Source organism: Octodon degus, unplaced genomic scaffold (assembly GCF_000260255.1).
Source record: "Octodon degus isolate 3935 unplaced genomic scaffold, OctDeg1.0 scaffold00060, whole genome shotgun sequence".
Taxonomy (NCBI): Eukaryota; Metazoa; Chordata; class Mammalia; order Rodentia; family Octodontidae; genus Octodon; species Octodon degus.
In genome coordinates, this window is record NW_004524636.1 from 12,148,371 (window position 1) to 12,165,220 (window position 16,850).

Sequence of the window (16,850 nt, forward strand, 5' to 3'; positions counted from 1 at the left end):
ATATGGATAGTTGGGTTATTTTTAATTGTGTTATATTTTTAGTTGGACTGATATTTTTAATTTGGTTATCTTGCTGTTGTGTTGAACTCATGATGTATTTCTGATAATGGCCCTCTATTGTAAATATGGTTTGAAAATATTTTCATCTATTCTGTAGGTTGTCTCTTCACTTTGTTGGTTATTTCCTTTGCTATTATTCAAGCTTTGTATTTTATTATAACCTCATTTGTCTATTTATCATTTTCTACCTGTACTTTTGGGGTCATATCCAAAAGAAATCATTTCTAGACCAAACCAAAAAGCTTTTACCCTCAGTTTCTCTTTATTACTTTATGCTTTCAGAAATTATGTTTAAGCCCATTTGTTTGTTTGCTTGTCTGTTTGTTTTCTTGTTTATTCATTTGCTTGTTTGTTTATAATACTGTGAAATGAACCCAGGGCTTTCATAGCAAGCTATAACCCAATCCTTTTAATTATTTTTTTAAGATATGAACTCATGAAGCCACTAAGTTGCTCAGACTAGGCTCAAACATAGAATCATCCAACATGGCTCCCTGAGTGCTATGACTACAGTTGTGCACCATTATGGCTCGCCCTGCTTAGGTATTTAATCCACTTTGATTTGATTTTTGTGTAAGGAAAGAGATAAGGATCTAATTTCATTCTTCCTGATGTAAGTATCTAGTTTCTCAGCACTATTTACTAAGGAGTTTGCTCTTTACCCATTGTATGTTCTTGGCACCTGTGTGAAAGATCAAATGTTTGTAAGTGTACAGATTTACTTTTGAGTTGTCTATTCTGTTCCATTGATCTGTAAGTCTGTTTTCCTGTCAATATGATACTGTTTTGATTACTATAGCTTTGTGATGTATCTTTAAAAACCCAGTAATAGACCGGGCATAGTGGTGCATGCCTGTAATCCCAGATCTTTAGAGACTAAAAACAGGAGGATTACTATGAATCCCATCTACATAGTGAGACCCTACACACCCTGTAGACCCTGTCCTAAATACAGAAAAAAATTTTTTTTTGAAAAAAAGCCCAGTAATACCTTTTCAATTATTGAAAAAACTTTGGGTTATTAAAGCCATAAGTCCTTGTGATTTCTCTGTGGGGCTCCCAGCTCTCTGCACTGGGGCATTGCTATTGCTCTTCCTCACTGATGCTTAGCACTAAGCTTGGTCCTGTGGGCAGGCCTGCCACTTCTTACTCGTTAGTCTAACATAAGATGGATGAAGGGACCTAACTTATAAGTTGGTCACCCTAAATATCAATTTGGTATCACTCTTCACTCCAAACTAGAAGCTTCCATACAGTTCATTTTTGTCCACTCCAGAGTTCACTGAAAGTATTTTGAATCATAGTTTCCTTGGGTTTATCTCTTCTATATTAGATCTTATTCATATTGTGTCTTTTGTGATCCTCCAACAAGTGTAATTTATTGATGGCCCTCTGGATTATCTAAGCATTTCTAACTTTGTTTTCTAAATGTCTGCTTTTGTGTCATTTTATAAGACTTTTAGAGGAGTGGTAGAATGTACAAGTACCAAATGTAGTGTTTCACTCAATTGCCATATGGGTTAGCTTTTCTCCATGGTGACACAATGCCTAAGGAAAAACAACTTAAAGAGAATAAAAGTTTATTTTGGTTCACATTTTCAAAGGTTTTGGTCCATCACCACTTGGCCCCCATCACTTTGGGCAGGACATCATGGAAGGAAAAGTAAATCTGCCCACCTTATGGGGTTGGGGAAAGAAAGTGAGTGAGAAACTAGGGCCTCAGTATCTCCTTACAGATATACTCCCCGTGACTTACTGCTTTCTGCCAGGCCCCACCTCCTGAAGATTCTGCTGCCTCCAAATAGCTTTGTAGGGTGGGACCAAGCCTTTAACAAATAAGGCTTTGTAGAACACCTACAATCTGACCTATTACACAATCTTATCTCTTAAAAATTTTAATTTAGCCACTCTTCCTTTGAGTTTCTTCCTACCTCAAAGAACTGCCTTAAATGTAGTCACCTGTATGTATAAGAAGAAAAGCCCTAGACTCTTTTATTATTCAAGCTGCATGGTAAAAAGAAACAGCTATTTAGTAAAAAGAAATAATATCAAATGAAATATGAAATAAGAACAGAAGTGTCCACATAGACACACATGAATAACTGGTGTTTGATAGACTCTAGTTTCTTTCTATATAAAGCTATGATTTTATTTGCTACTGTACAGGCATGTTGGTACATTGAATAAGTAGGATAATGCTTCCATATTTAGCAGAGCTTTTTACAACTGGCCATGGATATTTTCTTCTCACTTCCTTTAAGCAACAAGCTCTGTAGTATCATTCATTGAAAAGAATATTGATTGTTTAACTTATTTAAAAACATTACAGAGAAATACCTATAGCATTTAGAAAATTATAAATTATCTTTTATAATTTTAGAACTGTAGTAAAAGAAAGACTACCACACTGGAGGAGAAACAGCCATTTTTTAGGAAATCTGTTCAGGTTGAATTTGCCCTTCCTTACACCTTATCGCCAAAAATGATTGAGTCTTGATGACATGGAGTTCTGTCATATTTAGCCACTTGTGTCAGGGAAAAAACAGGCTAGTGAGTAAGTCAAGTGATGAATTAAATTCACAGGCAGAAAGAGATGCATCCCATCACAATGATTCTGTTCCTGAAATATCAAATTTAGCTTCATTCTCTCTTGCAGTTAAATGGCCGTGAGAAGTTTGTCTGAAACTAGAGGACATGGACCTTTAGATGATGTTGGTTACTCCTGAAGAAAGCATATGGCTGCTTAAAAGAATTGGGTGTGGTGAAAATACACCCACACAGAATTAGAACGCCCAAAAGCCAGTCAGCGTCTGCCCAGAATATAACTTCAGTTCTAAGTGGGTTCCCCAGCTCAATTGTCCATTTTAGAAACATTTAAGCTACCAAACTTGCATACCAGATCTAGGTTAGAATTTATATGACACACAAAATTATACCTTTGTGTGGTTAAAAGACTGGCCCTTCTTTTTCTGCAAGAAAAAGTTACTCTTAAGTACCTAATTCACAATATTGCTATTGAAGTCGGCTGAGCAGACTCGCTGGCCCGGGGAAGTTGGTTTAATCGTAGGCTGCCTACTAATTTCCTTGAAGAAGACTTTTTTTGAAATGATGTCATGAAGGCGGAGCAGACCAAGAGAAGGAGTGAATTGGTGCATAAGAAAACAGTGGCCAGGTACAACGCTACCATAGGCCGCATGCAACAGCTGGAGAAGAAACTCAAGAGAGCCATCAACAAGTCCAAACCTTATTTTGAACTCAAGGGAAAGTACTACGTGCAGCCCGAACAACTGAAGAAGACGGTAGATGACCTACAGGCCAAACTGACCCTGGTGAAAGGCGAGTATAAGATGACCCTGAAGAACCTGGAGCAGATCTCACATGAGATCCACAAGTGGTGGCGCTCCAGCGCCGCGGGGCCCAGCGACTGTGGCGAGGGCGCAAGGGCAGGGGAGCCTCTGCGGAGGACAGGTCAGGAGGCAAAGCTGAGCTGGATGCGGTTTCTGTGGTCTCGGAGGCTTTTGAAGACAACTGTAGCAACCTTGTGATGCAACTGAAGATGACTCAAAAACTCAACCTGTGTCCAGCTTCAGTTCAAGATCAATAAGCCCTTCTGAGGTACCGGACCAGTTTCCCGTGGTCGCAAGGCCCGGCACCCTGGACCTGCCCAGTCCTATGTCCCTGTCAGAGTTTGGGATGATGTTCTGCAGTGTTGGGCCCTCGGAGTGAGTGCAAGGAGGCCTCCTCCCCAGAATGTGAGGGAGAACGAGGAGACAGGGCAGAAAGGGCAGAGAATAAAACAAGTGACAAAACCAACAACAACTGAGGTCTCAGCAGTAGTGGTGGTGTCAGGGTTAAGAACAAAAAAGACACTTCTCCTGAGCGCCGGGCCTTGGAGACTCGGATGAAGCAGCTCTCTACCTCCAATGTTCAAAGGGAAGAGAAGGAATTTTTGCCAACATAAAAATGGTGCAAACTGGTTGATCCATTGAGCTATGGCACATGTGCAAAACAGTAACCCCTGAAACCCGAGAACATTGTAACAATAATCATTTAACATATGCCAAATCTTACACATTTCTCTAAACTGCACTAATGAAGTTTCAATGATCTTGAAAGCCAAAACGCTTACTTCTGGTAAGAGCTCTTGGTCTGGTTTGTTTTTCAGAGCAGAGTTATCACAGGTGGAGGTCACTGCCTCTGTGAAACATCCCCTGTAAGAGGATTATGAAAGCAATAACTAGTTCCTGTGAAAGAACCCAAGCAAGGAATTGGGCTTGAAGTTTAGCCAAACTGAAGCCCACAACTTGAATCTCTCCCTTCTCTGGCCCTCAGCTTAGGGAAACTGAAATGCTCTCTCCATTATGTCCCAAGGTATTTAAGTAGTTTAAAAAGAAACCCACAACAAATAAAACAAAGGTGTTCATCAGAGCACACCTCTGTGACCTAGTGAAGGCTTAAATATTCCAAGAACAGAATTTTTTTTCATCACCTCTGGGGTTGAGAGGGAGCTTTTTTAAAAAAGCATGTAGGCTGGGCCACTCTTTAAAACCATTCCCTAGGAAGGCTACTGTGAACTGCACTTTGGGGGGTGGAAACGTGAATGTCAGCATGGGGATGAAGGGTGAGGGTAACAGAAACACATCCCGGAAGAGGGCTTGTGGCTAAGGGAGAGAAGGGCCCATAACATAACCTTACCCTGCCAGCCATGGGGGTTTATTCTAAGAGAAGTCCATGTGAGGAATGGTTGCCACTGGTGTATCTAGATTGAGGTGTTCATTTCTATATAGGTTATAACTTTAAATGAAATTATTTAAGGGCTATGATGAACTAGTTTTCCTTAGAAGAAATTGTCCTTAAAGCTAGGAAACAAAGTAGGCATGTGCTCAAAAAGGCTGTTAAATAGAAGCAATAGAGTCTGATATGCTACTAGTCATGTTAGGACTGCTTTAAATATTTTCTTGGTTATGCAGAAAGTGCTGTATTTCATTTGTTTTCTTAAGAAAATTTAGCATTTCTAGAAGAAACAAGAAAACTGCCCATTTTAAGTTGTCAATCCTATCACAGATTGTATAGTCATTTTTATATCTCTTCATACCAGAGTAGTTTCTCCTTTTTTATTGACTGATACAGTATTCTGATTACAACTTTATTTCGTACTTGTCTTAATACTTTGAGTTTAATAAAAACTGCTTAAGAAAAAATATATTGTCTTTGAATGGCAAGATCATTTCCAACAAGCAGTCTTCCCTGAACCCATAGAATGGATGCCAATCATTGTAATTTCAACATTTATCTCAATAAAGAGGTAATTTCCCATTTCCACACTAGGTGCCCAGGAAGAGCTCTCAGTCAGGAGGCAGAAAGGTGAGGCAAGAAGAAATAGTTTCCAGCCTTTCCCAGATGGCCGTCATGATGCATTTTCAGGAAGCAGGAGATGAGGCGGTCATACATTGTTTCTTCAATTCAGTGACAAGTTCTCCTCCCATAGCCTGGAAACTTGCTGGTCATAGCTTTCCATATTGTAAACCAGGAATCACGTTGTCACTGGTTTTTATAGGAAAGCTGCATAACCACGAGGTCACTGGGAAGTCACCAAGAGAGAGGGTGGAGGCAGAAGCTGACCACAACTCAAATCATTCACCTCCTGGGTGACTTTTCCTTGTATGCCAAACACATATGTAAGCTCTATGATCAGTGTCTCCTCTGTCCTTCATGCATCTTATTACAAATAGAAAATTAATTTGCTTTAATTTTTATAAAGTTTTGTTTCTTTTTGCCTTCTTTCCAAAAGCAGCTGCTACTTTATTTGGGGTAAGACTCCTCTTTAAAAGAAACAGAATTACAATTCCACTTAGAGTGAAATTCCACAAATAATATTTACAGATCTATTTCTCCTTGATTTTGATAGGCTTTGTGATATTATAGCTTTAAATTAGAAACCACAATGAATACTTGAAAACAGAATAATCCACAACCCATAAAGCAGTAAAAAGGCTTCATAGTTATTACATTAAAAAGTTAGAAATGAATTATCTAAAACAAGACAATTTTGCTGTCTCAAAATGTTTTACCCTACAAAAAAATGTGAAAGTATTCACTAGTGCACTCCCAATAACTACTATGAAGACAATATGCAATGTATTAATTATTGTAACTCTCCAACTAACCTGTTTTGAAACTCTTTTGTTTTTCTCTTTAAAATAAAAACCCCACAAACTTTAAAAATGAAAAAATAATGTGTAAATATTATATCATTGATTATCAAATTTGAAGCTTAAATAATGATAAAACGTATCTCACTGCTATCTAGAGAAAATACATTTGGTACAAGAAATGTAATTGGCAGTTACAAATTCATATGTAATAGATAATTGCTAGTATATAGCATTTTTCTCATATAGAAAATCATAACCTGCTCCATGAATCATGTCACAGTCACTGAGCACTCAAAGGTGAAGGAACAGGGCTGGGCCTTAGATACAACCACCTGCCATTAAAACCTACACCCTTTCTTCTGTTCTGGAATAAAAAGGTCAGGGAATAAGTGGGCAGGCCAGTACACAAGAAGATCATTCCCAGAGATGTTCACATGGTCCTTCTCCCTTCAACAGATTAACTCCATTTCATTTGCAATGGCTCCCTGTTGCCTGCAAAATGAAGTCTGGCCTCCTGGCGCAGGTGGTAAAGATCCCTGCTCTACGAGCTGGCAACATCACAACCCAAACCCTGCTCCCGGAGTGTAATTAGATGATGCGAGAAGAAATTCCATGGGAGCCGAATGAATCAGGACTTTGGCTTTGACCTAGGGTGAGAAGGGAGCCAACACAGTTTCTAAGCAAGAATGGAAGGATGTGCCTGATATTTAACACATTCTACATTTCCAGTGGACAAAGCCATTCCCCTAGCACCCTCTCCAAACATCCATGCCACTCACAACCTCATTCTATCCTACTCCAAGGTTCCTCACACAATGCTTCTTTCGGTGCCCCAGGAAAATGACCCTCCATCCTGATATAACATGACAAATGCTCAGGGTATTTGACTTAGGTTATACTTCAGCTTTTCCATCTTGTTCAATTTCTATTGTTACTGGTACATACTTACAGTATATAATGATTATGTTCCCTGTATGGTGTTGGTGCATAAACAACACATCCTAATGTTTTTTTCACTCTCTTCCTGTGCCTCACCCCTTCCTCCATCTCTAGGTCCCCTTCCCTTCTGAAAAAGTTCTATTTTTTCTATTTCCTATTACCTATCTTTTACTTTGCTCTTCATTGATAGTTGAAGTTTCTCCCATAAGAGAAACTATGCAATATTGATCTTGAACATCTAATTTATTTCACTTAATCTTATGGTCATAAGATGCATCCATTTTCCTACAAATGATTCAATCAGTAACAGTATAATTCTCCATTGCATACAAATACCTCCTTTTCTTTATCCATTCTTCTGTTGATAGCCATAAAGGCTCCTTCCAAGATTTAACCTTTATGAATTCTGATACTATAAACACTGGTCGGTATGCATTATCAGTATAATAAGATGTCTAATTCTTTCAGGAAAATACATACAGTGGAAATATCTGAGTCAAGTGGAATTCTCATCTTTATATTTTTTGAACTCTACATTGATTTCCATTGTGGTTGTGCTAGTTTACATTCCCCTATAAAATATAGAAGGGTTCCTTCTACCCACAGCCCTAGCAGCATTTGGTATTATTTGATGTCTTCTTTTGTGTGTTTTAAAATTTTAATTGGTACATTTCAGAGATAAGGAATAATAACATTCATCATAGGAAATTTGTAGCTGTACATGATATAGCTTGCTGTTTCTTTTTATCCATTCTCCACTCATCCCTTCACTCTCGTTCCCCCTTCATTATTTACAAAAAATTTCTTTCCCATTTTTCCCTTCTATTCTTTGTCCTTTTTTAGGACAGGGTTTGCAGGGTATACAGGGTCTCACTGCGTAGATCGGGCTTGTAATGATCCTCCTGTTTACAGCCTCCCAAGTGCTGGGATTACAGGTGCGTGCCACCACGGCCAGTCTCAGTTGCTGGCTCAACATGCCCCAAGGGCACAGCCTGCACAGCAGGCCTGGGAATCGAACACCCAGCCCCTGCATCTACCTAAGCAGGAGCTTTAATCCACTGAGCTATTTGGCTGGCCCTTTATTCTTTGTTTCTTGTCCCTTCTTTTCTTTCCCTTTCCACCCTCCCTTGTTACCCTTCTCATTTGAACATTTTCTTCCCATTTCTCAGAATCTATTATACATTTTGGTCCTTATTTATACTTTCAGTTTCTCACACCAGAGAAATGATTTCTTATTCAAAAATGTGTGTTTCATTTATTATACTTAAGAGTTTGGTCTCGAGGTACTCTCACCTAAATGCTCCACATATCAAATAAGCGTGGTGATAGTGGACATCCTTAACTTATTCCTGAACTTAGAGTGAAAACTTTGAAGTTTTGACCATTTAGTATGATGTTGGTTGTTGGTTTGTCACAGGTGACTTCTATCAGATTGAGATAAAGACCAATTATTCCAATTTTCTGTAAGGCTTTTACCATGAATGAGTATCGAACTTTGTCAAATATTTTTTAATGCATCTGTTAAGATGATCATAAGTTTTTGCCCTCAGCTTTGTTAATATGGTGTATTACACTTATTGCTTTGCATATTTTGAGCCATCCCTGTATCTGTGCAATGAATCCTGCTTGGTCATGGTAGGATTCATATGATTTGCTACATTATGTTTGCCAGTATCTCATTGAGGATTATTGTATCTATGTCCATTATGGAAATTGGCCATAGTTCTGTTTTTTGACTGTACCCTTCTCTACTTTGGTATCAGGGTAGTGCTTGCTTCCAGGAATATAAGTACTATTTCCCTTTCAATGTTATTAAAGAGTTTAAGAAGTAATAGCATTCATTTTTCTCTAAATTCTTTATACAAGTTAGCAGTGATTCTGTCAGAGTCTGGTTATTTCTTTGTTGGTAGGTTTTTAATTATATTTTCAATTTCATTGATTGACATTGGTCTATTTAGAAATTTTATATTTTCTTGATTCAGGTTTGTAATTCATATGTATCTTCTTCTGTGCTGATATCTTGTTAGAATACAGGTTATTGAAGTAGGTATACATGATCATCTGGATTTCCGAAGACTCTGTTGTGCTTTCACCAATTTCATTTCTTTTTATTTTTTTTTCTTTTTAAAGACCCATCTCTGACAAAACTAAACAAAAAAGGGGATATAGATGAAGGACCATTTTGTATCTGTATATACGGAATAGTTAGGATAGCTATACAGCTACTTTCTCTTAATTTAATGAGAAGAAAGATTTGTTCTAATAGTGTTTGGACAAGATAGCATGTCTGCATCTTCTACTGTGAATAACCACTACAAAGACAACAATATGCAACGTATTAATTATTGAAACTGTCCTACTAATTGGTTTTGAAACTGTCTCATTGCTGTTTGTTTCTCAATAAAATTAATAAAAAAATAAAGAATACAATATAGTTTTGAAAAACCATCAGACCCTTTTTACTTCTAACTGCACAGAACTGAGTCCTTTCTTTCCTTTTTTTGATAAGGTTGGCTAAGGATTTATCAATGTTATTTGATTTTTTTATTTAATATTTTAAAGAACGATCTCTTTGATATCTTGTGCAAGATGGAATCACAGTGTTGTTTTCGTTTTCACTTCTCTAATGGTCAGAGTTCTGTTTAACATTTGCTGTCAAATAAAATGAGCCATGTCTTTTGAGAAGCCTCAGCTGGATGGTGGACCCCCCACCCAAACCCTGTTAAGCATTATACATACAAAGAGACACAGTGCTGTCACCTCCACATGAGAAGCCTGCTTGGTGCCTCCACAAGCTGATCATCTCAGTGTCAGACCCTCAGACAAATGACGGCAAAGTCCCTGCCAATAACAGTTTTGCCAATAGGCCCAACAGTTCAAATCCATCCCCTGGGGCTTGCCAGATAGCTCAGTTATTTAAAGCACCACCTAAGCAAATGTGGTTGGGCACATAGGACCGTGGTTTGATTCTCAGCTCCAGAAGCTGCACCAGACCCACCCTATGGCAGCCTGAACTGGAAAAAAAAATAAAAATAAAAATAAAAAATAGAAGCAAATCCATCCCCACTTTTGAGAACTCCATAAATGAGGTTATCTGCACTCCAAAATTTAGGATCAAATGATCATCTCAACCATTTGTTTCTTTATTGGTGACTAAACTTCTTTGGGCATCAACATCTATTGTTGCCCTTAAGTTGGAGACTTCCCTTCCTGGGAACACTACAGGGACTTCTTGTGTAACTGCTGCTTGTCTAGGTTGCCTCCCACTGCACAATTATCTGTTATTTTACTTTATTATTGTTGTTTGGGGTTTCTCTTCAGTACTAAGATTTGAGGCTAGGGTCTACCCAGCGAGCTACATCCCTAACCCATCTATTTATGTACTTTTATTTATTTATTTATTTATTTATTTATTTATTTATTTAGAGACAGGGTTGTGCTAAGTTGTCCTTCCTGGACTGAAACTTGTGATCTTCCTGTCTCAACCTTCCAGAGTACTGAAGTTATCAGCCTGGGCCCGTGCACCCAGTAAGAGTAGGTTCTTTAAGGATGAAGCTCTCAGGGTTGGGGAGATGGCTCAGTGGAATAAGCACTTGCCTGGCAAACACAGGGACCTGAGTTCAATCCTGGTTCTAACAGACAAGCAAACAAACAAACAATGAAGCTCTCAGAGGTTATTTGCAGTCCCTGTTGTTCACTCACCCACTGACTCTTGCTCAAAAACCATCTGTAGATGGATTACTTACAAGTCTCTTCCAGGTCTTCCTTCCAGTCTTGAATTGTAAGAGCAAGCTAATCTTTTACCTCTGTTATTCTGCTATAACAGCATTTTGTGCCGCTGTACCAAGACTTTGAGAATTTTTATACGCGGAACCTTTACATGCGAATCAGAGATAACTGGAGCAGGTCCATCTGCAGTGCCCCTGGGCCTCTTTTCGATGTGATGGAGAGAGTGTCAGATGACTATAACTGGACATTCAGGTGAGACAGCCATCTGGAAGGGCTTGGTGGAGAAAAAGTTCTTTCACAAAAAATGTTGGCAGGGGGCACTGGATTATAGATCTGAAAGCTGGGAGCACAGAAGCAGCTGGCCCTTAATGTGCCAAAGAAAATTGTAGTCACTAATTTGTCCAGGTGGCTTGCTTAATCTATAACTAAGGTGAGAGCTGTGTCAGAGGGGCAACACATACAGGGCCAGCCCTGAAAATTTGTCCAAATGTCTCCTTCTATTTCTGCCAATGGAGGCACTGATGACCATTGTTCTGGTCCATTACTGGACTTCAAGCCAGAGCATAGGTATCATGAAACCAGTTATCAAAATGAGGAGCATCAGAACGCAGGTGACGCTGCAGTTCAGGATATTGTTCTCTGGTGCTCTGCCCCCATTCATCATGGAGCCATTTTCTGTCTCAGTTACTCTTCTCTTGTTGCTGGGACAAATATCTGACAATCAAAATGAAGGAAGGAAAGGTTTATTTTAGCTCACAGTTACTGGAATTTTCAGTACATATTCAGCTGGGTCCAAGGCAGAGTGATACATAGCAAAGCACAAGCTTTCATGGTGGTGACAAAGAGCAGAGAGAGCAAATGGAGGAGTAGCAACAAGTATGGCAACAGAGAGAGAAGTCTATCTCTCTGTCTCTTTTATGTTACATTCAGGCTATCCTCCCCAAGGCTGGGTGTAATACTCACACTCATAATCCCAGTAGTACTAAAACCCATAATCCCAGTAGATCATGAGTTGGTCTCAAAACTCTAAAGTCCCCACCTCGTGACTGCATGAAGCTTTGAAGAGACAACTAGACACAAACCATAACATTCTGCCTCTGAACCTCCAAAGTTTCATGCACATCCCTTTGTGCAAAAGGAATCCATGTCTAAGAGTTGTCAAAGTCCCAACAGTTTCAGCATTGCTGAGAGGTCCAAGTCCCAAGTCTCCTCCAAGATCCAAGGCAAACTCTTTGCTGTGAGGCCTTGTACAAAAAAAGTCAAACTCATCCAAAATTCCAAGGCACAAGATAGACATTATCATTCCAAAAGTTGCAAACAGGGGAATACAAAACACTGGTACCAAAACAAGTCCAAAATCCAGCAGGGCAAGCATTAAATCCTAGTTTCAAGTGGAACATCCAAAGCAATCTGTGTTGAGCTGTGAACTCCATGTGGCTCTGCCTCTATGCCACTCTTGATGGTAGCTTCCATGGCTTCCCTCTTAGGCCAGCTTGGCTCCCTCCTTGCAGTTTCCTTCAGATGATCTATATTCCTTGGTTTTCCAAACTTCCATGGTTTCCACTGAATAGGCTTCTCACTCACAGCTTTACACACAGCTCTCTCAGGGGCATACAACCTTGCCTCCCAGGCCTTCTTCTGAAATCAAGGTGGAAGCTTTCTTAACCACAGAACTCTTGCATTCTGAATTTGCCTAAAATCAATGCCACATGGATGATGCCAAAGTCTGCTGCCAGCTGGAGCAGTAACCAGGCTTCCTTCTCTCTTGGTTGTAGGAGTCAAGGGCCTGGATCAATGAACACTCTGACCCTGATTCTGAGGAACAAATTGTTCATGCTAGTGCCATTTTAGAAGTGGGGTGGCCACTGCTGACATTCTGGAACATGGGACTCAGCAATTTTTTTCCTCAAGGCAGAGTACCTGACTTTTGCAGCTCTGAGACTTCAAAGGGTGGAGACCTGCTGCCTCCTGTGATTCCCTCAGGCCATCCTTTCCACTCTCTGATTCCTTCTTGGCCATGGAGATCCTCTCAGCTCTGTCTTCACCTTCCACAGCCTTCCTGGTGCTTCCTTTCTGGCCAAACTCACAGCATTTTAAGTCATCCTGCTTGGCTCTTTGCTCTTGATTTTCAACTTAAGTCTGACTAAAAGTCCCCTGTAACAGCCATGCCACCACTCCAATATCTGGCTACTTTGAAATATCTTTTGAAAGATTAATCAGTCCACCATGTTTAATCTCAGTCTCAGGCAAAGTCTTTGGATATGAGCAAAATTCAGACAAACTTTGGGCCAAGCCATGACATAAATCATCCAGAGTCCAACAACAAACATAGTACTTCTTCCCAGCAGAAACCTCCCCAGCCTGTTTTTTTACAGGCAGGCTTTCTATCAGCCTTCTGGTCTTCTGAGTTCTGACCAGAATCTCCCAAACAGAACAGCCAAAGCTGTTCCAGCTCTTTGCAAGTAGATGACCTCTCCAAATCTTTCCTATCTATTCCCATAAGCCATTCCCAGACACTTGTAATCCACATGGTCAAACTTAGCCACAGCAACCATCCCACTCTTGGTACCAAATTCTGTCTCAGTTACTCTTCTCTCATTGCTGCTACAAATATCCAACAATCAAAATGAAGGAAGGAAAGGTTTATTTGGCTCACAGCTACTGGAGGTTTCAGTTCCTATTCAGCTGGGTCCAAGGCAGAGTGGCACATAGCAAAGAGCAAACTTTCATGGTGGTGGCAAAGAACAGAGAGAGCAAATGGAGGAGTAGCAACAATGGCAACAGAGAAGTCTATCTCTGTCTCTCTTATGTTACATTCAGGCTATCCTCCCCAAGTCTGGGTGTAATACTCACAACCATAATCCCAGCAGTACTAAGACCCATAATCCCAGTGGATCATGGGTTAGTCTCAAACTCTAGCAGTCCCCACCCCATGATTGCATGAGGCTTTGGGAGGACAACACGACACAAAACGTAACACTTCCATTTAAGGACAAACCTTTAACTGCTGACAATGGAGTAAGTTATAAACAAGAAGAGAAAATGTATGATGTGGGCTTGACTGAGGTCTATTTGGACCATGATGGCATGCAATGAGATAATCTTTGTGTTCATGTGTCTCCCTGCAGGTTTACAGGACAAATCATCAAAGATGTCATCAACATTGGCTCCTATAACTTCCTTGGACTTGCAAACAAGTATGATGACTCTATGAGGACAGTAAAAGATGTTTTAGAGACATATGGTGTGGGCATAGCCAGCACCAGGCAAGAAATGGGTAAGTACATTTGTCAATTTGGAATTCTATCCAATTGAATTCTGAATTCCTTGTGGCTACTTCTCAAACTAGGGTGTGTGTGTGTGTGTGTGTGTGTGTGTGTGTGTGTGTGTGTGAAGTAGCTATAACAAAATTCAAAAGAAAACCGAACATGAAATTATTGTTTGAAAATTTCAAACATTCTGCCACTGCCAAGCACTGTATTCAGTAATTGCATTTTAATTCTCCTGAATAAAAGCCAACATTTTGGCCCTAGCCTTCCAAGGTCAATTAAGACTCAGGACAGATGAGAACTTGTACTGTAACATCATGTAACTCAGTAGTGTCCCAAATTTTCTGATCAAGGAGATTATGGGGCCAAAGAGGAATGTGATCGATGATGTAGTGTGCCTAAGGAGAGTCACATGGAGAGAAAACATTCTCTCAGGCTTTCACAGAGAGCATATTGGCCAAGCAATGGCCGTGACTCATCCACATGGCTGACACTGACAAAGGATCTACATTGTGAAGTACAGGATCTCAGTATAAATCCGGAGGGGAATTCACTGACCTTATCAGATCCAAAAGCTACAACTCTTGTTGCATAGGTCCTGCTTTACCTTGGTCTTAACCATCCAGCAGAAAAGTATAAAAGTGAAGTATAAGAAGTAGAGCCATGCTGTTATGTTGAGCTGTAGGGGACTCAGGTCAACAATTTCTGACACTGCCCGTCAAGCAGAAGACCCAATACTATTACGGACTATTGGATTCTTTCACACATACATGGATGTTTACTTTCTGTGTACAATGAGAAATTAGGGGCATAGTGAATTATGGGAACTTTTAAAAGGTTGGGATAAATTTACCATTTACAAAGACCTCACCAAGAAAAATTAAAAGGCAAGCATTATGGTACATGCCTGTAATTCCAGCACTTAAGATGCAGAAGCAAGAGTTTGAGGCTAGCCAGGCCTACATGATGAGACCTTGGCTCAAAAGAAAAACATAAAACAGAAATAATAATGGAAGCTCACCAATCAGTGTTAAAAATGAATAAAGGTATAATAACAGAGAAATAAAAATAAAGATACAATTGCAAATGATTTATTCATTGTCAATTTAATAGCTATATATTGAATGTTAACCTCTAAAACATAATATCTGTGTATTTCATCTTTTAAAAGACTCATTACATTTTCATAAAACATATATAAATACTAAAATAAGTACAATGTTGATACTTCACTGATTTTCACTGATTGTGTAGGTGTCAGGACTGTAACATATAATGCCTCCAAGAAAAATCACAGTAACTTCCAAAACTAGAACATATATAAACTGTTCTTGATATAAAGATAAAAATTAATAGCAAAATTAAAAACAAATATTTCTACACAATAACTTCAAAGTTTTAGCTCACTTTGTAAAAGGGCTTTTGAATCAATGAGGAAGTGAATTATAGTTGTATTTATACTTTCAAGATGAAGCAATACAAATGGCAAATAAATATATGAAAAATGTTAATATAATTGGCCATTCAAGAGATGCAACTTAAAACAATGCTGAGATTCTGTCATTCCAGAAAAAAATGCCTATCTCAAGGAATCAACCAGTAACAAATGCTGGTGCAGTTGTGAGCAAAAAGTAACCCTTTTCCACTGTTACTGGGAGTGTAGACTGGTCCAACTGCTATGAAAATCAGTGTAGAGATTCCTCAAACATACTAGGACTAAAGGTTCTGTTTGACTTGGCTATTCCCTTTTGGGAATAAAAGGATTAAAAGAAGAATTTAAAATATCATCCCAGGCAATATATGTGCAGCCACATTTACAGCAGCACAGTTTGTCATAGCTAAATCTTGGATCTTGCTTTCATTCACTACCCCCTTCTTCTTGAACATCCACCTACCTGAGAGACATCATAGCAGCAACAGGCATGTCATGACAAGCAGCCCATATTCAGAATACCAGAATGACAGGCACTCCAAGCATGAAACTACTATTACACATTACCATCTGCAGTGCAGTAGCTTAGTTCACAGGTATCAGTATATATAGTTAGTCAGGATGAGAATCTTCCCAATTAATTGCAAGATTAAAAAATCTTCTGAAGATTCTCAAGATCATTGCCTTGCTCATCTTTTACATATAACTGTATGGCTTGACATTGTCATGTTTCCTAGTTCTTCTCCTTTCCCTCTCTTGATTAGTTAGAATAGTTTGGGTAATCGTATTGTCAATTTCTGCTGGTCTTTTGAAAGGATCACTTACTGCTTAAAATTGTTTGATTCTTTTTCTTTTTTAATTTCTTATTGCTTCCTTATTATTGTTTTTTGAATGAATTTTACAGTTTTATATGTGGTAATGTGAACAACTAATTTGCTGATAGTATCATGTAGTACAGCAACCATTGCTGAATTCTTATTACTTTGTTTAGTGAAATCTTATACAATCTAGCACTGTTTTTATATCTCTATTTTTTATTCTTTATAAATAAAAAAAAACAGAAAAAAAAATCTTGGAAACAACCCAAATGCCCATCAACTGTGCTCCTTTGCCATACACAGCGATAAACTTGAGGCCTTTCTAGGTGAATGAGTGCACCTTGAGACCATACTCTTAAGTGAAATAAATTGGACAAGCATGTAAATATTGCACTGTGTCCCTGATGTGAGAAACTGAAAGGGTAAATAAGGACTCAAATGTACAATA

At 39.0% G+C, this 16,850-nt stretch overlaps 1 protein-coding gene and 1 pseudogene across 1 annotated transcript in view; both read left to right on the forward strand.

Moving 5' to 3' along the window:
* The window catches only part of Sptlc3 (serine palmitoyltransferase long chain base subunit 3), a 186,076-nt gene that overhangs the window by 81,712 nt on the left and 87,514 nt on the right, over positions 1–16,850 (forward strand). Inside the window, exons 3-4 of the mRNA XM_004634340.3 lie at positions 10,981–11,135; positions 14,012–14,160. Coding sequence (XP_004634397.2) covers positions 10,981–11,135; positions 14,012–14,160 — 304 coding nt within the window. The remainder of the gene's footprint in view (positions 1–10,980; positions 11,136–14,011; positions 14,161–16,850) is intronic.
* LOC105742567 lies at positions 3,174–4,041 on the forward strand (annotated as a pseudogene).